Source organism: Macrotis lagotis, chromosome 5, assembly GCF_037893015.1.
Source record: "Macrotis lagotis isolate mMagLag1 chromosome 5, bilby.v1.9.chrom.fasta, whole genome shotgun sequence".
NCBI lineage: Eukaryota > Metazoa > Chordata > Mammalia > Peramelemorphia > Peramelidae > Macrotis > Macrotis lagotis.
The window spans coordinates 6,868,549-6,891,325 of record NC_133662.1 but is presented as its reverse complement, the minus strand read 5'-3'; the positions used below and the strand labels follow the sequence as shown (position 1 = coordinate 6,891,325).

Below are 22,777 nucleotides of genomic sequence, written 5' to 3'. Positions count from 1 at the left end.
CCTGACAAAGAGAAAGAAGAACTGGATCCCAGAGTGCTTGGAGGGGAGGAAAAGAAGATTAGAAAGGTAATAAAGGGTTATGTTCTAAGGAGTTTTAAATATCAGGTAGGTGACTTTAAATTGGATCATAAAGGCAAATGGGAACCCCTGGAAATTATCAATAAGGAGGTTGGCTTAGTCAGTTCTATCATTTAAGGAACATCACATTGGTAACTGAAGAAGATGGACTGAAGTGGGATAAGATTTGAGGCACAACCCACTAAAAGCCTATTGCAATATCCAGGAAAGAGATATTAAGGATCTAAAGTAGGATGGAGGATGTTAGAGTGAAGAAGATGAGCTATACAAGTGAACTATGGAGATGGAAATGACAATTTTTTATTTTCAATTGTTTTTTGAATTTTACAATTTTTTAAACTTTTAATTAATTTATTTTTTGAATTTTACAATTTTTCCCCTAATCTTGCTTCCATTCCCCCAGCCCACACAAAAAGCAGTCTACTACTCTTTACATTATTTCTATGGTATACATTTATCAAAGTTGAATGTGATGAGAGAGAAATCATATTCTTAAGGAAGAAAAATAAAGTATAAGAGATAGCAAAATTACATAATAATATAATGGGTTTTTAATTAAAGATAATAGTCTTTGGTCTTTGTTCAAATTCCACAAATATTTCTCTGGATTCAGATGATATTCTCCATCGCAGATACACCAAAATTGTGCCTTATAGTTGCACTGATGGATTGAGCAAGTCCAATAAGGTTGATCGTCACCCCCGTGTTGCTGTTAGGGTGTACAATGTTTTTCTGGTTCTGTTCATCTCTGAATTCCCATCCCTCCTGGTTTCTAATAGAACAATAGTGTTCCATCACACACACACACACACACACACACACACACACACACACACACACACACATATATATACACTACAGTTTATTAAGTCATTCCCACTCAATTTCCAATTCTTTGCCATCACAAACAAAGCTGCTATGAATATTTTTTGTACAAGTGATGTTTTTACACTTTTTCATAATCTCTTCAAGGTATAGACCCAGTAGTGGTACTGATGGATCAAAGGATATGTACATTTTTATTGTCCTTTGGACATAATTCCAAATTGCTCTCTAGAAAGGTTGGAAGAGTTCACAGCTCCACTAGTGTCCCAGATTTCCCACATCCCTTCCAACATTGAACTTTGTCCTTTCTGATCATATTGGCCAGTCTGAGAGGTGTGAGGTAGTACCCCAGAGATACTTTAATTTGCATTTCTCTAATCAGTATTGATTTTGACCAATTTTTCATATGACTATGGATTGCTTTGATTTCCTCATCTGTAAATTGCCTCTGCATATACTTTGACCATTTGTCAATTGTGAAATGATATGTTTTTTTTAATTTGACTCAGTTCTCTGTATATTTTAGAAATGAATCCTTTGTCAGAAATACTAGTTATAAAAATTGTTGCCCAATTTGCTACATTTCTTTTGATCTTGGTTACAGTGATTTTGTCTGTGCAAAAGTTTTTTAATTTAATGTAATCAAAATTATCTAGTTTGTTTTTAATGATGTTTTCCATCTCTTCCTTGGTCATAAACTGCTTCCCTTTCCATAGATCTGACAGGTAAACTATTCCTTGTTATCCTCATTTGTTTATAATATAGTCTTTTATGTCTAAATCCTATAACCATTTTGATCTTATATTGGAATAGGGTGTTAGATGTTGGTCTAATCCAAGTTTCTGCCATACTAACTTCCAATTTTCCCATCAGGTTTTATTGAAGAGAGAGTTTTTATCCCAGAAGCTGAACTCTTTGGATTTATCAAACAGCAGATTACTATAATCATTTTCTTCTATCTCTTTTGCACCTAGTCTATTAGACTGATCCACCACTCTAATTCTTAGCCAATACCAGACAGTTTTGATGACTGATGCTTTATAATATAATTTTAGATTTCATAGGGCAAAGCCAACTTCTTTTGCACTTTCTTTTCATTAAATCCCTGGAAATTCTTAATTTTTACTTCTCCATATGAATTTACATACAATTTTTTCTAACTCATTAAAGTAATTTTTTGGAATTTTGATTGGTAGGATAATAAATAAGTAATTTAATTTAGGTAGAATTGTTGTTTTTTATTATATTGGCTTTGCCTATCCATGAGCAATTGATATTTGCCCCATTATTTAAATCTGATTTTATTTGTGTGAGAAGTGTTTTGTAGTTGTTTTCATAAGAATTTTTTGAGTCTGCCTTGGCAGTTAGACTCCCAAGTATTTTATATTGTCTGAAGTTATTTTGGATAGAATTTATCTATCTAACTTTTGCTGCTGTATCTTGCTAGTAACGTATAGAAATGCTAAGGATATATGGGGTTTATTTTATATCCTGTGACTTTGCTAAAGTTGCTAATTAAATAAATAAAATCTTTCTTTTATAAAAAAAAGTTGCTAATTGTTTCTAGTAGTTTTTCTCTATGTATACCCTCATGTCATCTGCAAAGAGTGAGAGTTTTTGTTTCTTCTTTCCCAATTCTAATTCCTTCAATTTCTTTTTCTTCTCTTATTGATGAGGCTAACATTTCTAACACAATATTGAATAGTAATGGTGATAATGGGCATCCTTGTTTCACTCCTGATTTTATTGGGAATGCCTCTAGCTTATCTTCATTGCATATACTGCTTGTTGATGGTTTCAGATAGATGCTGCTTATCATTCTATGGACCAATCCATTTATTCCTACAATCTCTAGTGGTTTTAGTATGAATGGGTCCTGTATTTTGTCAAAGGCTTTTCCAGCATCTATTGATATAATCATATGATTTCTGTTAGATTTGTTATTGATTTAGTTAATTAAACTAACAGTTTTTCTAATATTCTAATTTCTAATATTGAACCAACCCTGCATTCCTGGGATAAATCCTGCTTGGTCATTGTGTATTGCCCTATTGATAACTAATTGTAATCGTTTTGCTAAGATTTTATTTGAGATTTTTGCATCTATATTCATTAGGGAGATAGGTCTATAATTTTTTTTTTCTGTTTTGACTCTTCCTGGTTTAGGTATCAGCACCATATTGGTGTCATAGAAAGAGTTAGGCAGAGTTCTATCCTCACCTATTTTGCCATAGAGTTTATATAGAATTGGAAGCGATTGTTCCTTAAATGTTTGATAGAATTCACTTGTGAATGCATCTGGCCCTGGAAATGTTTTCTTAGAGAGTTCAGTAACTGCTTGTTGAATTTCTTTTTCTGAGATAGGGTTATTTAGGTATTTAATTTCCTCTTCATTTAACTTGGGCAACTTATATTTTTATAAATATTCATCCATTTCACTTAGATTATTGAATTTATTAGAATACAGTTGGGAAAAAAATTCCAAATTGTTACTCTAATTTCCTTCTAAAAGGTGTTGAGTTCACCTTTTTCATTTATGGCAATGGTTTTTTACTTTCTTTTTTTAAATCAAATTAATCAGAAGTTTTATCAATTTTATTGGGTTTTTTTCATAAAACCAACCCTTAGTTTTATTTATTAGTTTGATACTTTTCTTGCTTTCAATTTTTATTAATTTATCCTTTAACTTTTAGAATTTCTAATTTGGTATTTAATTGGGGGTTTATAATTTGTTCTTTTTCTAATTTTTTAGTTGTATGTTTAGTTCATTGATTTCCTCTTTCTCCAATTTATTCATGTAAGCATTTAAAGATATAATATATCCCCTGACAACTGCTTTGGCTGTATCCCATAAGTTTTGGTATATGGTCTTGTTATTGTCATTATCTAAGATGAAATAATTAATTCTTTTTATAATTTCTTGTTTGATCCACTCATTCTTTAAAATGAGGTTATTTAGATTCTAATTAGTTTTAGGTCTATCTCTCCCTGGTCCATTATTGCATGTGATTTTTTATTGCATTTTGATCTAAGAAGGATGTATTCACTATTTATCCCTTTCTGCATTTGATTATTAGGTTTTTATGCCCTTAGTACATGGTCAAATTTTGTGTAAGTGCTATGTACTGCAGAAAAAAAAATTGTATTCCTTTCTATCCCCATTCAGCGTTCTCCAAGGATCTATCATATCTAGGTTTTCTAACATTCCATTTACCTCCTTAACTTCCTTCTTGTTTATTTTATGGTTTGATTTATCTGAGTGGGAGTGGGAATGGGAGCTTGAGTTCTCCCACAAGTAGAGTTTTGCTGTATATATCTTGCTATAACTCATTCAACTTCTCCTCTTAAGAATTTGGATGCTATACCACTTGGTGCATACATATTTAATATTGAAATTGCTTCATTATCTAGGGTACCTTTTAAGAGAATATAGTTTCCTTGCTTTTCTCTTTTAATGATATATATGTTTTCAGCTGCTTTGTCAAATATAAGGATTACTACCCCTGCTTTTTTTACTTCTGCTGAAGCTAAATATATTTTGCTCCAACCTTTTACCTTTACTCTCTATGTATCTCTCTGCTTCAAATGAGTTTCTTGTAAGCAGCATATTGTAGGATTCTGTTTTTTAATCCAGTCTGCTATTCACTTATGTGTTATGGGAGAGTTCATCCCATTCACATTCAAAGTTATAATTACTAACTCTTTATTGTCCTCCATGCTATCTTTCCTCTGTTTATATTTTTGCCCTTTTTTCACTTTATCCATATTCCCCAGTATTTTGTTTCTGAATATCACCACCTTTAGTGTGTTTGCCCCTTGTATCAACCCCCTTCCTCTTTCTTTCCCCTTTCCCTTTGCCCCTTCTTCCTTCTTTTAGTTGCTCTTTCCTCCCCACTCCCCCTTTCTCGTTTTAATACTTAAAAGGTAAGATAAGTTTCTCAACTTAACTGAGTGTGTGTATGTTAACTTTAGTCCTATATTGATGAGAGTAAGATTCATACAGTTCTCACATCCTCCCTTCTTCCCCTCTATTGCAATAGGTCCTTTGTACCTCTTCATATAATGTGATTTTCCCCATTCAGTCCCCTCCATCCTCCCATCTCTTTGATGTTCCCCCTTTTTAAGGGGTTATTGTTCTTAAATCATTCTATCAGAGTCTCAGATAAATCATGAGTGTCCACTATTTCTGGCTAAATATATTCTCTCTAATAGTGTTACAATTCTTGAGAGTTATGAGAATCGTTCTCCCAGGTTGGGATATAGCCTATATTGAATAACAGTTTTGTTATTTCTTTATCAATTTTTTTAACCTTTTTATGTGTCTCTTGAGTTTCCTGTTTGATGTCCAACTTTTCTATTTAGCTCAGGTCTTTTCATCAGGAAAAGTTGGAAGTCTCCTATTTTGTTAAATGTCCATCTTTTCCACTGAAAGAGAAGGCTCAGTCTTAATGCATAGTGAATTCTTGGCTACATTCCAAGCTCCTTTGCTCTTTGGAATATCACATTCCAGGCCCTTCAATCCCTTAATGTTGATGCATCCAGGTCCTTTGTAATCCTTACTGTGGCTCCTTGTTATTCTAAATTGTTTCTTTCTAGCTGCTTGGAGAATTTTCTCTTTTATCTGATAGTTTTGGAATTTGGCCACAATATTCCTTGGTGTTTTTGTTTTAGTATTCCTTTCCAGAGGGAATTCTTCAGAAAGTATTGTTTTTCAATAACTATTTTGCCTTCTGGTTCCATGATATCAAGGTAGTGTTCCAACAGTAATTCCTATAATATTGAGTGCAGGCTTTTTTTCCTCCTCAATGTTTTCAGGAAGCCCAGTGAGTCTTAAGTTGTCTCTCTTGGATCTATTCTCAAGGTCAGTGGTTTTGCCTATGAGGTATTTTTACATTTTTTTCAATTTTTTCAATTTTGTTTTGGTTTTGTTTAATAGATTCTTGTTTTCTCATGAAGTCAGTTTTCACAGATTCCATTCTTTTTTTTAGAGAAGAATTTTCTTCATTTACCTTTTGCAACTCCTTTTCCAATTGGTCAATTCTATTTTTGAAGGAGTTTTCCATTTGCCCAATTGTAGTTTTGAGAGAATTTTCTTTTTGTATTTGTCCAATTGTATTTTCCAAGGATTTGTTTTCTTGTTGTAAGATGTTAATTTTCTCTTGCAAGGTGTTAATTCTCTCTTGAGTTTCTTTTCCCTATTTTTCCAATTGATATTTAAACTTCTTCCTAATTTCTTCTAGGAAGTTTTTCTGGGATAAGGCCAATTCATGTTCTCCTCAGAAGTTCTAGATCTCTCTGGGTTAGGATCTTTGACTTCAAGGTACTTTTCAATGGGTCCCCCTTTCCACTGACCTTTCTTTATTCTCCTTAGATCTTGTGTTGGGGGAAGGCTGGCTCACAGACCTTTGGTGTTGAATATTCTAGAGGCTTTGCTGATTGGGTTTAGTGACTCCAAGTGGACCAGGAAGTAGGGGGTGCTGGTTTCTTTCTCTGGAGTGTCTGTGACTGGGCAGCTAGGTGGCACAGTGGCCGGAGCACCAGTCCTGGAGTCAAGTACCTGAGTTCAAATTCGGCCTCAGACACTTAATGATTACATAGCTAGCTGTGTGGCTTTGGGCAAGCCACTTAGCCCCATTTGCCTTGCAAAAAAAAAACCCTAAAAAAATAGTTTGGAGTGTATGTGACCTTGATTTGAGGCCCTCTCCCAAGGCCTGGAGGGGGTGAGGAGGGTAGCTAGATACTGTTATCCTTGAACAATGTGGACTGGACCCTGGAGCAAGTTACTTAATCTCCCTGTTCAGCTCAAAAAAGTGAAAAGGTTTGTTCAGAGTCAGATGAAAAGTAGGCAACATAGCAGGGGGTCAGAGCAAGGACTCCCTAGTCCCAGAGTTCTTTTCATTTCCTTTGGGCTCAAGGATTATTGCTGCTATCTGAGAGAGAGAGGCAAAAAATTCCCCTATCATTTAGTGATGATGAAAGGGGTGGGGTACCTCTAAAAACTTCCAAATATGATCCTTCTTCTGCCTTCCCAGTTCCTATATATCCACCTGAATTGCCCTGCCAGGACTTGCCTGTGGGATTGCAGCTGAAAAAAGTGATTACAGCACAGTCTGGATCCTGAGCAGTGTCCCTGTGTGACTCCACCACCAGCTCAGGTTCCTCAGTCCCCTTTCTATCCCTCTCCTTTTTGCCTCTATCCCCAACCTCAGAGCCTAAGATTTTACTTTCACTTCTCAGTACTGAGTCCCAAGTTGGAGATTCCCCTACCTGAGTAGTACCCAAATGAGCAAAGAAAAGCCATAAGTCAAAGATTCTGAATTTTTTTTAAACTTAAAAACCTTATTCCTGTGTTGGTTACCTCTATCTATCCCACCATGGAAAGACTTTGTATGGCACTGTGATAATGTTTGTCCTTCATTTTCAAAGAAGACCACAACATCAGAAAAGTTATGCCATGACAAGCATGTGAATTGAATTTGAGTGAAGGAATGCTGTCCCAAGTCACCAGCCTCACTTTCTCTTCTGTCATCTGGGTCCAGTGGCCAGATATGAATCAGGATGACTGGAGATGGCCCTGGATGCAAGGCAATCAGGGTTAAGTGACTTCCCCAAGGTCACACAATTAGTAAGAGTCTAGTGTTTGAGATCATATTCGAACTCCTGTCCTCCTGCCTCCAAGGCCAGTGCTCTATCCACTGCACTACCTTTTTAACTGTATGCTGCTAAATTATAATTATCAATTTTATTCCTGAAGAAGATATAAAAGATACCTCTTGCTTTTTTGTAGAGGCAATTATCACTGTGGAACATTAAATATATTATTAAATATAAATAATCAATATGATGATTGAATATATTGAACTGTTTTTCCCCTTTTTTATTCTTTATTATAAATATGGATCTCTTGAGTGGGGAGTGTGGAAAGAAGACCAAAATCTGAGATATAGACAAATCCAGACAAACTTGCACTAGGGAGTGAAGGACTGAGATGTGATGATACTACATAATTTTAGGGAGTTCTGGAAAGAATGCAGAGATAGTGAAGGAGAGTATCAACCTTTGAAGGAAGGTACAGAGAATATGGCCTGGGATAGTGATGAGTCAGGTTTAGAAGGAGTCAGGGGGTAACAGAATCCTGAGATCTTGTCTAGGATCAGTCATTCTGGGACAATGCATTAGATGATGGTAAATCAGCTAGGAAAGAAGAAGGAGTATGTAAAGAAGTATACTATCCATCAGTCCTCCTAAGATATTTTTCCTTTTACTTCCCTTACAAATCACCACAACTCTAACTAGATGATTTCAGATATGTACAAAGTCCCAAATTAAGTGGATGTTTGTGTCTACCTCAGGAAGGAAGGGTGTAAGACTATTTTCTTTTGCTGAGGAAGGTTTGTGGGGGAAAAAAGCTAATTACCAAAATTATTGAATGCTACCCAGCACAACTCCTACAAAAATAAACTCAATTTTTAAATATAAAAGTGAATTTCCATCCAGTCAAAATTAAGGGTAACAAAGCAAAATTGCTCCCACTGGAGTACACTCATGAATTCAATTCCCATTATTAAACACAGCCATGGAGAACAACAAATATAACAGGTCACATAAATGTGCCTGAAAGTCCCATGAAGCACTCAGGTGGCAAGTTGGACATCCATTTGACCAAAGAAGAAGATAAGGTCCAAGGAGAAAAAAGTGACCTAATACTAATTCAGGGATCTTTGCATTACAATTCCATGGAATGTTCACTTTTAAAACTCTACTATGTTCAAAGCATTGGGCTGGGGATATAAAGAAAAAATTGAAAAAAAAACAGTACCTGGATGCAGCTTAGAAAGGAAAGAACACTAACATGTTCAGAAAGATGGGAAGGAGTCCCAGAGAAGATGACACCTGAATTGAAACTTGAAAGAAGCAAAAAATGGTTTAGAAAATGGAGGGGGAATTAAAGAAAATTGTAAACATGGGTTTCAATTTGTATAAAGGAATGGTATTGGGACACTAAGTATCAAGATCAGGAAACAGCACAAAGGTCAGCCTGAGTATGTGACAAAGTAACTATAGTTTGGTAAAATGAAATGTCTTGAAAAGGTTTGTACTTTCAATGCCATACAGGGAATATGCTTTATTAAGGAACTGACAGGGTTTTATCTTCTGCTTTAGGGAGGATATTTTTGCAGCTCTGTGAAGGATGGATTACAAAGGCAGAGATTGGAAGCAGGAAAAATGTAGAGGGATTATCACAATAGTCCAGCAAAAGGTGATGATGGTGGAGCAGCTAGGTGGTGTAGTGGAGGGGTGGCTAGGTGGCGTAGTGGATAAAGCACCAGCCTTGGAGTCAGGAATACCCGGGTTCAAATCCGGTTTCAGACACTTAATAGTTACCTAGCTGTGTGGCCTTGGGCAAGCCACTTAACCCCATTTGCCTTGCCAAAAACCTAAAAAAAGAAGGTGATGATGGTTTAACTAGTATAGTGGTCCTCTGGTTGGAGAAAAGGAGAAGGATGCTAGAAATGCTATGGAGACAGACTTAGAAAGACTTTCCATTTATTGACTATGGAGAGACAATAAGGGAGAGTGGAGATGGAAACAAGACTATGATTTCGTTAACTTGGTAAAGTCAAGAACTGTAATGCCCTCAATAGACATAGAGAGAGTTGGAGAGAGATTGTTTTAATGTGGAGGATGAGTGCCATTTTGGACATGTTGAGTTTGAGATACCTATCAGATATCCATGTTGAATTGTCCAAAAAGCAGTTCTTATTTATGTCAGAAAAGCAGCTCAGAAAAAAGAGATTGACTGAATCTGCAGATTTGTAGAATCATCTGTATAGAAATTAAAGTTAAACATGTAATTTGATGAGATTACCTAAGCAACTAAATAAACCATCTTTGGTTTGTCTTGACCAGAGCAGTTTCAGTTGGGTAGTATTGACAAAAGCCAGAAAAAGGAGTCTGGCCTACAACCCCAACTGGGGGTTCCTTTTTCATAAATCCCCATATTAATTTTTGATCTAAGTCTGAAGTAATTTCCCCTTCAGCAGCCTGTTATTACTTCTACAAGACATCCTCCAGAAAAAGTTTTCTGCTAAGCTAACCAAAGATCTGCATTCTTTCAACCTAATTAACAGTTTCAACTTTTCTCTGGATTTGTATTCTGGGCCAGGACATTGAATTCCTCTATCAAAGACCTTAGCCTTGTTTATAGTGAACATTCCACATCCTTCTCAATTTTAATTTCTGAAGGCTAGACTATAAACCAGAAAGTGGTTATTTGTCTAATAACAGGCATTCAAGGTTCCCTGTTGTTTCCAAAACCTAATTTTATTTCTTTTATGGAGATGAGTGGATAAGGGAAAAAATAGAGATAAGCTACTTAAGGGACAAGATCTCTCTTCTTTAAATAACCACAGTCTTGTCTAACCAACAGTTAGACAAGTCTCTAAGTAGCTTGAGAAACAGGCACATTTGCAAGGCTATTTTCTGAAGATTGACATACTGAAAACAGTCTCTTTCCTCCAGAAGCTTAAGGTGTCCTGGGTGAAAGCATAGAAAACAGAAGTCAATATAAGATAATTTGCCAAGGTAGAGAGGAAATTAGCAAAAGTTAAGGAAGCCGAAAGGCTCAAATGAAGACAGAATGCCTTCCAAATATGGAAAGCAGCCTGCGCAAAGTCTTGGACATGTCAAATTCAATATCAAATAAAAGAAACAGCAAGCAAATAAGATTTCCTGAAATGTGGAGAACCTGAAGGGGATGAAGAGAAATGTCTTGAAAAGGAGATTAACATCCATTTGTGAAGGACTTAAAATGCCAAATGAAGGACTTTGTTTACCAAATGTAGACATAAGACAGTGTAGGCACAGAGACTAGAGTCTATTACAATAGTGCAGGAAAAAGAGGACTTAATGACTTGTAAAAATGGTAGATGTAAGAAATGTGAAGTTATAAACAATAGGAGTTGACAAATGATAGAATGGATGAATGAGAAGCTTCAGAGATGACAATGAAATTAGTGATAAAGCTGGGTGACTTCAGGATGGTGAAATCATCAAAAGTAATCAAAAAAAATTTGGGATAGGAGAAGGTTGATGAAGGAAGACAATTACTTTCATTTCTGGACAGATTAAGTTTGAGAGAATCATGGGACAAACAAATTGGAGACAAGCAGACAATTAAAAATGGCAGACTAAAGTACAGGAGGTAGATTATTTGGGGTTATATAAATTAAGTGCTCTTCTGAAGAGAGGTAATTGAACCACCTGGGAGCTAATGAGATTACTGGATTTTAGAAAAAGGAGAAAAAAGAGCCCAGAAGAGATTTAGAGGGCAAGACAAAGCTGATGACCTAGCAAACTCAGAAAGAATGGCTAGATAGGTAGGAGAACTAAGAAAGGGCAATATCATGAAAACAGAGGCATTGGGCTATTGCCATTGGAAAAAGAGGAAATACAAAACAAGAAAATACCACATTTATTTTGAACATCAAGCAATTCCACAATACTTCTGTATAAATCAATAGAGAATTGATCCTTCAATATCCCTCTGGTAACTTTCTTCCTTATTTTCTGGGCCCTATCAACTTACAGACCTTTAACTCTGACTTTATAAAAAATGGGTGATAACTAGTGTTATTATCTATCCTTTATGAACTCAAGAACTAGGCAGTAATAACAGATAATCTCCCAGGGGATAGCAACTGTTTTGTTTCTGTCTTCATATCGCTAGGATCTAGAAGAGTACTGCCACTCTTAATAAATGTTTATTGAAAGAATGAATGAATTGCCACTAAGTTGTTCCCATTACAGGTTTCTCACCTTCTCTCCATTAGTATTTGCAATATAATGAAGGAGTCTGAAGTAGCAAACTGTAAACCTAAAGAATTAATGTGGATGATGAGAATATAATCAGCAGAAGCATAATTTGGGTGTGGAAAATCTTCCTGGAACTGCTAAATCATATGATGAGTAAAAAAGACTGAAATTCTTCCTCTGTCACTTCATTTCCAGGAGATGAGACAAAAGCTGTGGCTTCCTCCATGATGGGAATTCAAGTCTGTCCCTCATTCCAAAGGAACTGAGTTCCCACATGTGGCCTCCACCATGGTCCAGTATCGGCCACCTTGCTCCATAAGTTGCCTATGGGTTCCATTCTCCTGAATAACCCCATTCTCCAGGAAAAGTATGTGATCAGCCCTTTCCACAGAGGTGAGTTGCTGGGTGATGAGGAGCACTGCTTTAGAGGTCTTCCTGGGGACATCATAGAGGAATTGCTCCACCTGTAGAAAGAAGGCATAGATGTTGTTAGTAGTTCACAAAGCCTCATGCACAAACCATAGTATTCATGCCAATGGCATAAACTGTCTCATCTAAATGGGCCCCTTACTGACCTCACATTCCAAAAATCTGACTGTAAGACTCCTATAAGCTCTAGGGAGAGAAGAATAAACCCAGCACATCCCTAGGCATAGTTCCATTGTTTAATCATGGGTTTTTTTTGGTGTTGCTAATGATAATGATGATGACAATGAAGAAAAAAGGAAAAGTTAAATTGAAGGATTTTCTCCAAAAAAATTGTATGGTAAAAGTTTTTCTCAAACAGAAAATTCTCTGTAGACAACAAGAAGAAATTAGGGTTTCCTTCAGCTTTAAGGATTTGGGAATTAAGAAAGTTGGAAAAGTTGATGTCTCACCCATAACAGATTGTCTGTATCCAGGGCACTGGTGGCATCATCTAATATGAGGACCCGGGGGTTGCGGATCAGAGCCCTAGCCAGGGCCACAGACTGCCGCTGACCACCTGACAGACGGCTCCCAGACTCTCCTATTTCTGGACAAAGAACCAGATGCATTACATAACCTTTAAAATAAAAGTCATACTTTTTCTGTCTTGGACTTGAGGGGTTGAATAGGACTGAGATCAGTTCCTCAACACAGTAGTGGGATGATAGACATTCTAGGAGAGTCCATGGGAACTATGGAATGAGATTCCAATGACCTTAATCCACCCATCTTTGTAACTCTGGCAGGAATCTCAACTAGCTAGACTCTTGAATCAGAGGGAGCAAACTCACCTATCCAAATATATCAAGTTAGACCAAGAACATACTCCACACACCATTCAGTCATCCATGTAAATATCTTGTCATGGGCTCTGCCGCTGCTTGTGGACATTTGCCTTCCCTTTCTACTTTTTCTTTAGACACAGTCATTCTATCAGTACCATTGTTTCTGAAAAGGACCTATCATCAGATTGTTCTATGAATTACTCAACATCGCTGTGATTCTACAGGCTAAAACTCTTTTCCAAGGCTTCTACTCACCTATAAGTGCACCTCCCTTTATTAGATCCTAAGCTAGTTGAAAGCAGAGACTTTCTCATTGTAGTATTTGTATCCCAGACTATTCTATACCCTTTACAATTTTATTTTACTTGATCCCCCAGAAACCCTGGAAGGTAAGATGAGAAAACCGAGGCAGAGGTTAAGTGACTTATCCACTGTCACAGAGCTAGTATTTGTCTAAAAGCTGGATATGAACATTTACATTGCAAAGACAGGTATCATTGTGGATAGAGATTGAGCATGGAGTCAGGAAAACCTGAGTTTAAATAAGATCTCTGACACTTAATTAGCAGTGTGATACTAATAAACCTGTCTCAGTTGCCTCAATAGCAAAAATGAAGTTTTTAATAGCCCCTTCCTCCCAGGATTTTTGTGAGGATTAAAGCTAACATTTGTATCAAGATGGATATAGCTCCACTCAGCAGTTCAGAGATCAAGGACAATCCTGAGAGACGTGCTGTGGACAATACCATCCATATCCAGAGGAAAAGAATTATGGGGGGGGGGGAGAAGGTAGGGTGTTAGAAAAATATAGAATTCAAAAATTTGCAAATATATGAATGTTGAAAAACTGTCATTGCATGTAACTGGAAAATTTTTAAAAATTTCTATTAAAAATAACACTTGTAAAGGACTGCCTTTAATGCTAATATATAGTAGGCACTTAATAAATTATTGTTCTCTTTTTCTCATTCCCTTCCTCTATTATTGATTAAATACTTTTTCATCAATTCATTCATTCCTTACCTGTCTCTGGTTTAGGATGAATATTCACAGTACCTGTGTAGTAGCCCTGGGGCAACTGAGAGATGAAACTGTGAGCTCCAGCCTCCTTGGCAGCCTCCATGACTTCCTCCAGCTCAGGTTTCGGGCTCAGCCCATAGACTATGTTTTCATAGAGACTCTGTCCAAACAGTTGTGGCTCCTGAGACACTGCAGCCACCTGGGAGGAGTCAGAAATAAGTAAAGGTGAAGGCAGGAGGTGAGGGTGCCCAGGTCAGTGTTTGGGTATTTCCATTTCTCATCTCTATCACATCCAGACCAGAAACTCTGCCTGCCCTTCTTTCTCCTCTTCATTCTTTTATTGACCTATCCTTTCAAGATATCCTGCCTCAGGTGACCTTCCTACTCTCACCTGTGAGTGCAGGTATCGGTGTTGGTATTGGGGCAATGGCTCCCCATCAAGTAGCAGCTGGCCCTTTGTGGGCTGATACAGATTCTGCAGCAATGCAGCCACTGAACTCTTCCCAGCCCCGTTGGGCCCCACGAGGGCTGTCACCTTCCCAGGATGCAGAGTGAATGTCACTCCCTAGAGGAAAAAGAAAGAAGGAATCAGGGGAGAAACAGAGACACCTATCCTCTGGTGGCACCATCACCAGCACCACCACACATGCAAACAGGGACATCCTCATATCATGAGACAGAGTTAGTGTTATTCCTGCAAAGAGAGGAGAAAAGATCAATAGAGGGTAAAAAGGAAAAAAATAAGACATCATTCTCCATTGTTAGAGAAGGAGGAATATGTGAACATCTCTGAGAGAGAAGTTTTATTAGCTCCCTTGAGACACCCAAGTCAATTTGTGAATTTGGGACGATCCTGTAGGTGGGTTCTCTCTGTTCCTTTCTCTATTTTGACTGGAATGATTGGTACCTGAAGCAAAAGCATCTCATCTAGCCCATGGATGAGGAAAAATGAACTGAGGAAGGGAAATATCCCAGAGAACATCTGATAGGCTGGGTGTTGGATAAAGTGGAGTGTATAGAGAAATGTGTGAAAGGTGATACCTGGAGGATCAAGACACCTGGTCGGTTGGGGTAAGCAAAGAAGACATCTTGGAACTCTACAAGGCCATATAGGGTAGGAGGTGCCAGGAGACCACTGGAAGGACATTGAGGTATTCGGTCTAAGTACTCAAAGATCTTCTCTGAGGATCCCACAGCCTTCTGAACACTGGGAAAGGTGGACAGTAAAGCCTGATGGAAGAGGAAAGAAACCATGAGGAGGATGAGGGGACACCATGTGTTATGTGGGATCTCTGACAGGAGAAATGAAAAGAGGCTGAAAGTGATGGGAGAGGAGGAATTAGGAGCAAGAGTCAATGGGGATCTCACCTCAACAGTAGTGGTAAACTGGATCTGGTAAAGGACAAAGGTGACAAGGTCTCCTCTATTCACATCCCCATGGGTTACCATCCTTCCCCCCATATATAGCATTCCCAACTTCAGTAGGAGTCCTAAGAGCTGGGAATAAATCAGAATACAATTTGAGAATAGAGGAAATCTATAACCATAGTTATGTCACATTCATAGGAATGAAGACTTTGGAACTTCAAGTATAGTCAGATAGTCACATCATTAGAGCCCTGAGCACCTAAAATCAGAATTTCCCGGCCTCCATGCAAAAAAAACAAGTGTGGGGTTATGGTAAGGAACTAAGGATCCTCTCTGAACTCTGATGTTAGCCTTAAACATAGAACAAAAAAAAAACATGTTCCCTTACTCCCAATTCCCCACCATGTACCCTGGTGCCTAAGAAGTCTCAAGAAAGGAGAGGCAAGATTGCAAGGGCCTCAGAGAATCCCATTGGTGCTAGAAAAAAATGATCTTATAAAAGAAAGATAGATTGTTACTCTATAAAGGAAGTAATGTTTTGGACCCCCTTGATGAAGGCAACTATCAAGAACCACAAATAAGAAGAAAACTTCTGAAATCAATCATAAAAATAGGTCTTTTATCTCAGGGTCTTAAAATAGGAAATTTGTCCCAGGAGTCCCTGAATGGGGACTTGGGATGTATAAGTCCTAGACTAAGAAGTGGGTTCTCTACCCACAGGTACTCACATTTGTGGCCCAAATGTTGAAAGTATAAACCAGTGCCATCTTCTGGTGAAATTCTTGTGTCTTCTGGAGCTGATGGGCAAACTTCCGTGCCTCCCCTTTCTCATTGGCAAAGCTTCTGACTGTGGGCATGGCAGACAGTGCCTCCATAGCTACCTGGCTTGACTCTGCCAGGGATGCCTGCACTTGGACTGCCAGGGACTTTGGGGAAAGAATGTTATACAGAGAAGGTTTTCTTAATACATCTTGATATGATTATACAGAAATTGATAGGGTGAAAGATCAGGGAAGGGAGATCTTCAGATCTGACCACTTACTATGTCCTCAGTCCAAAGAAGGGGACATTTACCCAGGGTCCTGCTGGAAAGGGAAACAATAGAAGAAAAGAATGCCAATTGTTCTGCTTATGAAAATTTAGGAAGCCTGCATCCCAGTGTCAACTCTGCTACTACCTGACTAATCATGGGATCTGACAAGTTATTTATGTTCTCTGGATTTCATTTTCCTTATTTGAAAAAAAAAAAGAAATAACACTTGCACTAACTAAACAATGGGAGGGTGTGAGGAAAGACCTTTGTAATCTATAAAATACTTTATGTATGCCTCATTAAAAATCATATTATGTGGGGTGGCTAGGTGGTGCAGTGGATAAAGCACTGGCCCTGGAGTCAGGAGTACCTGGGTTGAAATCTGGTCTCGGACAACTTGATAGCTGTGTGGCCTTGGGCAAGCCACTTAACCCCATTTGCCTTGCAAAAACATTTAAAAAATCATATTATGTGACATGCAAGTTAATTATAACAGAGAACTGAATTTGCAGTCAAGGAGACCTGAGACACACCAACTGTGTAACCCTGAGAAATTAACTTAACCTCTCCCAGTCTCAATTTCATCATCTATAAATTTGAGTTAATAATAGCCTCAACTTCTCAATGTTGTAAAAATCAAACAAGATAACATATGTAAAGTATTTTAAAACTGCTAAAACACTATGTAAATGTTCAAAAAATATTATTATTATCCTTATTATTATTGCTATTGTTCCTGATCTGTTATTCTCTGGTGTGAGGAGTCAAGAATTACAAAGACACAGGGGAACAGAAAAACCAGAAGGAAGGGACATACCAATCCCCTTGAAAGTTATAGGAACTTAGGGATTCCAGAAATTGAGTACACAGAAAAATGAGAATAGAGACAAAGGGAAAGAGTATCGTGGAACAGACTATAGAATATCTGCATAGTAAGAGGGCATGATGAAGAAAAATGAGTAGAAAATGACCTAGAGAAAGAGATTTTGTTAGAAAAGGGGAAGAGTTTAGGCAAGAGAAACACCAGGACAAGAGGATAAAAACTAATATGCCCTGTAGTCTTTTTCAGTATAGAGGCAAAGGATGGTCAAAGGGACACAGCTAAGAGTAAAGAATAAACTGGGGTCCATGAAAGTAGAACCAAAATTGGGATGTGATGCTGGAGAATAGAAATTCTCTGGACTTACCTGCTGCCATTTGCTCAGTTCCTTAGGCAAAAAGATGAGCAGAGGCAAAGCAATCAGTGTGACCAGGGTGAGGGTCAGGGACCCCCAGAGCATAAATCCCAGCAGACACAGTCCTCGAAACAAGTACCACAAAAGTAGGTTTAGCTGTTTACTCAGGGACTCACTTAGCATGGCTGTATCGTTTGACACCCGAAAGGTGATAACACCTAAGGAGGAAGAAGGAAAGTTGGGAGTATGGCAAGAGTTGAGGGTTTGAAATAGTTGGAAAGGGATATGGAAACATGAAAAGAGATTGAGACAATTAGGAAAATGCCTGGACAACTATTGGAGTGAGGGTAGGGGCTTATTGGTTCAGTCACTGTCTAAGGGTTTTCAAGGTCCCAAGAAAGTTGGAGAGGGGTGTGTGAGATTTGATGCTGGAAGGGGATCACAGCTGAGAAACTCTCTTTGGAAATCTAAACTTCCAGTTGCACAGTCATGGACTTAGAGGACCAAGGGATCAAATTCTAAATGTGGAAAGTTCTTGGAACTAGATAGAGGCATAGGAATAGTATTATGAAGGAAGTGTAGGATTAATATTTTTGTTTAAAAGGTCCTTTCCCAAATGTTGGCTTTAAAGGTCAAAGAAAGCATCATGAGATTTATATAGAATTTTATAAAAGACATAAAGAAAAAGAGGAGTGTGGGGAAAGAACTGTTCCATTCCCACTGCCACCACCCTGGGGTAGGCCTTCCCCCTAACTTCCATTCACTTGATCCACTGCAAGAGACTTTTTGTCCCTACTCTCTTCACCCTCCACTCTCATTCATGCCCCTGCAAGAAGAATCATTCTTATGCATAGATTTTATCATATCAACTTCCTTTCAGAAGCTCCCTATTGTCAACTAAATAATATTCATATTCATCCTTTCTGTCATTCAAGATCCTTCCTAATCCAAGTTGTCCTCTCACTCATTTCATAATACTCTCCTCTATTCAATCTGTGCTTTCTGTCCTAATAAGCTTCAATCTCTTGCTGATATCCTTTTGTTTCTTATGCCTAGAATGTCTCCCTTCCCCATCTTTGCTTTTGAATTCCTACATTCTTTCAAGATCAGTACCTGTACCACCTTCCTCTAAGAAGCCCATCCTGACTTTCTCTTATCCCTTAGAATGCAAATAGCATTTCTCTTCCCCATAACTTTCTATCATACTTATTATTTCTTATAGTGTATTGTAGCTAGCCATGCTACTGTTCTGTTCTTTAGATGTAATTCTACCCCTTAAACTGTAATTGACATGATTCAATGCCTTTCTTACATTATATATGTATATATTTGCTCATTAAGATTTTGTAACTTCAAGTAGCACCCTTACTCTCAATAATAGAAATTAATTGACATCATTGCCAGAAAAATGCAGACACAAACACACATTAAGAATTGAAATTTTATTGCTTCTCCCTTATAGAATTTGAGTTAACATACATATGTAGGATCTTTAGGAGAAAAGTACTAAGTTCCTTCATCAGAAAATCTTTGATTTTAACTTAAGAAGATGATGCAAAGTCATCCTCTTCTACTGGCCAAGATATTCCATGGGAATATCCTTACACATATTAATTACTCTACTACTATTCCACCCTGATGCATTCCTCTGGACATCTCCATCAAAGGGAACCTCTTTATCCTGCAAAAATCACTTTAACCCTGAGTCTGGGACTGCATCAATACCTCTGCCCCGGGGCTATCTTTTCCATCTTATTGGAAAGTGGAGAGCTTTTCCCAGTGTCTCCATTTAAGGAGAGTGCCCAGGCCAGATAACTTTTTATTTCCATCTCAGCTGCATTCCACTGAACTGGATTTTCCCATCATGCCTCTGACCTGTGTACTACTCCTCTGCCCCATCGCCTGCTTTTCAGCTTCCTTTTGTATATTGTCTCCCTTCATTAAATGATAAAGTTCTTGATGGTAGGAAATGTTCTTTCCTTTTTTTTATTCATAATGCTTAGTACCTAGAACATTTTGTTGATTGGCCTTGTTCAACTCTTTGAACTTATTTGGGGTTTTCTTGGAAAAGATACTAGAGATGGTTTGCTATTTCCTTCTCTAGTTAATTTTTCGGATGAAGAAACTGAGGCAAATGTGGTTAAGTGACTGACCACAGTTATTAAGTATCTGAGTATGAATCTGAACTCTGGTCTTCCTGAATCCAGGTCCAGCACTCCATTCACTGATGCACTGAGCTGCCTCATCTAGCACATAGTAGGTGTTTAATAAATTGTTATTTAATAAATTATCCTATATAGGTTATCCTTACTATTTTTTTGCTTTCACCTTTCTAACCAGTCAAAAAGATCTTCTCCGTCTTCTAAAAAATGACTACACAGAAAAGTATACACCTGGACTCAAAGGGTCATGCCCCATGGTAACTGAGATCATGAACCAAATCCTCCATCAATCTCCCTTTGTTAGCCAAAAATAGATTGGGAAGCATTTTAACCTGATAGTCTCCCCAAACCTCCACCTGCAATCAGTTATTACACTCAAAAATCTAAAAGCTGAAATGTGGAAGTAATGTTAAGATAATCCTTTGTTATCTGTAGCTTTCTGTAGAAACCCCTATCTCCTACTCCACCCCCCAAAAAAAGGCATTTGATGGATCTTTTCCTGTACAAAAAGGAAAAGCTAGGAAATCATATTTTTTTAGGTTTTTGCAAGGCAAACGGGGTTAAGTGGCTTGCCCAAGGCCACACAGCTAGGTAATTATTAAGTGTCTGAGAACGGATTTGAACCCAGGTACTCCTGACTCTAGGGCTGGTGCTAAGTTCTTTTCTCTACTCTAACCCCAGGGTCCTAAAGTCATCCCCCCATGGGGGATGCTTATACCCCAGGGAGAAACATGTTATTAGCATGGATGAGAGAGAGCAATTTCATTTTCTTTTTGTGTCTTGGTGAATTTTCACGTGATCATTTATTTGGAAAGACCTTTGAGATCAAATATTGGGGCAATTTATCAAGTCGCATTTTAAAGCTCCTTGAACTCACACAGATCTCTCATTCAAATTGCTGTGGTGAGTGGCTCCTCTTCACCCTATTAGACAAGTAAGGTCCAGAAGGGTAGGGCCTGGGTCTGACTTAAATGCTGGATCTCTCCTAGCACTTACCACAGTTCTCTGAATAAAGCTGGTGTTTAATGAATGACGTTTTTTGTTGTGAGGGAATAGAAAGAAAGGACTATTAGAATGTCTTGTGTTAGGGTACAAGGACTCACCTGTTTGGTTCTGTTGAAAAAAGTCAGTCTCCTGAGATAACACAGCTCGAAAAACTTGTCCCTGAAGGTTGCTGTGGGCTTCTGCCATTATGTAATTATAAATTCTATCACCCAAGAACTCTAACAAAGCACTGGAAAGAAATGAAAAGAAAGGATGGATTACTTGGAGGATTAATATTTGGAGGTGTGGGAGTCTTCTAGTGTATCAACCTGCCTGGTGCAGCCCTAGACTTCTTTAGTTTCTTAGTTCTACCTTCTCTCAGTTTCCAAGCCCAGTTACCAGACCTGGCTAGTGTGAGTATTGACATGAAAGCAATGTTTCCAGTCAAGACAACAGCTGCTTCATCCTGAAGGATCCCTTCTGTAAGGCGACCAGTGAAGAATGGGATAGCCATCTCTCCTGGAGGTGTTGAGGTTGGTAGAAAGAGAAAGTGCATCAATTAATCAACTAAAAGATACTTATTGGAAGTTTATTCTATCAGAGCTGGGGACTTCCAGCAGGACTACATCCTAGTCTTCCCTGGTATAAAAATAAAAGACAGGCCCCCCCCTCACCTGAAGTCTCCTTTATCACAACACTCTCACTGTTTCCACAAAGTATAGGATGTTAGACTTATGATTACATAGTCCAACCTCACCTTTGAGACAGAAGTCAAGAGAGGTAAGGTGAGTTTCCCCAAGTCATACAGCTTACACACATCATTAGCTCACAAGTTTTCTGACTCCTCGGTAATTGTGGTGCAAAGGCAAGACTACTAGATTTGGAGTCAGAGGCTCTCTGGCTCTGAACCTCCCCGACTCACGGCCTGTATTCATCAGTTCTCCCAGATGCACCCAGTCCCTTGCATCCTCCCCCTCCTCACCTAGGCAGGACAACAGGAGGAAGAACATCACGAGTGGGAAGCGACGCAGCTCTGGGCCCAGAAAGCCCAGCAGCCGGTGCACGATGGACCCCGAGCCCAGGGGACCCCCAGGCACCCAGAGACTTGCAAGTTTCAGCCACAGGGCGAGCGCCGGCAGCGCCGCGGCGTAGCTGAGAGCGAAAGCGTCGAGCCGGCTGCCCCAGTGCAGCGGCCCTGCCCGGCCAGCGCCGCCCGGAGCCGCCCCACCGCGCAGAGCCCTGAACGAGGCGAGCCCGGGCAGCGCCAGCCCCAAGGCCGCCGCCAGGGGCCCCAGCGCAGCCCTCCAGCGGCTGTCGCCGGGCCCTTCCAGCTTCACGGTCCAGCGCAGCCCCAGCCGCAGCGTGCCCCACCGGCCCAGGCCGGCCACCCAGACCCGGAGCAGCGGAGGCCCAGTGGGCAGGAGGAAGAGCAGGAGCCGAGGCAGCGCCGGACGGAGCAGCGCCCAGTCCACGGACAGCAGCAGCAGCAGCGGCAGCGCCTGCAGCCCCCCAGAAGGGGATCGGGGGCTTTGGAGTGACCCGGGAGACCCGGAGCCAGCCATGCTCCCGGCGCTGTCCGGGGTCCTGAGCCGGGCTCCTCAACGTCTCGGGGTCCGGGGGGCCGGTGTCGGTCCGGAGCCGGCTCCTGGGGCGCGCCGGGACAGGGGCGGGCCGCGGCCGGACTCTCGGGGAACTCCAGGCAGCGCCAAGCGGGGCCGTTTCCCGGAGGCGGGGGGCGGGGGGGGGGGGAGCGAATGCTACCTCGCGGAGACGTCCCTCCTAGATTCCTGACCTGAGTCTGAGACTCAAAATAAACCGGGAAATGAAGCCTCCTTGCCCCTCTCCCCTAGTCCCACCTTTCCAACCGCAATCTCATCCCCCAAGTTACTCAGTTTTCAGCTCAGAAGAACCGCTGGCTCCCACTGACCTTCTCAAGGGTGTAGCTAGGCAGGCAAGATGTGGGAGAGCTTTTAATGGGGTACCTTTCTGGAGTTGAAGTTCATACAGTGTGAATGAGGCTTCAATTATTTATATCCTAAATTGGGACACCCCCTTCACTCTCAC

At 39.5% G+C, this 22,777-nt stretch overlaps 1 protein-coding gene and 1 pseudogene across 1 annotated transcript; one reads left to right on the top strand and one right to left on the bottom strand.

Annotated features, from left to right (window-relative positions):
- Window positions 1–11,695: 11,695 nt before the first annotated feature.
- LOC141489592 (antigen peptide transporter 1-like) lies at window positions 11,696–22,365 on the bottom strand. The gene is made up of 11 exons (XM_074190141.1): window positions 21,696–22,365; window positions 21,118–21,232; window positions 20,833–20,963; window positions 17,580–17,785; window positions 16,088–16,285; window positions 15,360–15,488; window positions 15,033–15,221; window positions 14,383–14,556; window positions 14,028–14,190; window positions 12,597–12,733; window positions 11,696–12,182 (listed from the first exon to the last, which is right to left on the bottom strand). The coding sequence occupies exons 1-11, from the start codon at window positions 22,273–22,275 to the stop codon at window positions 11,967–11,969; spliced, it is 2,238 nt and encodes a 745-aa protein (XP_074046242.1). The 5' UTR covers window positions 22,276–22,365; the 3' UTR covers window positions 11,696–11,966.
- LOC141488394 (HLA class II histocompatibility antigen, DQ alpha 2 chain-like) overlaps window positions 22,274–22,777 on the top strand; it is a 37,309-nt pseudogene continuing 36,805 nt past the window's right edge.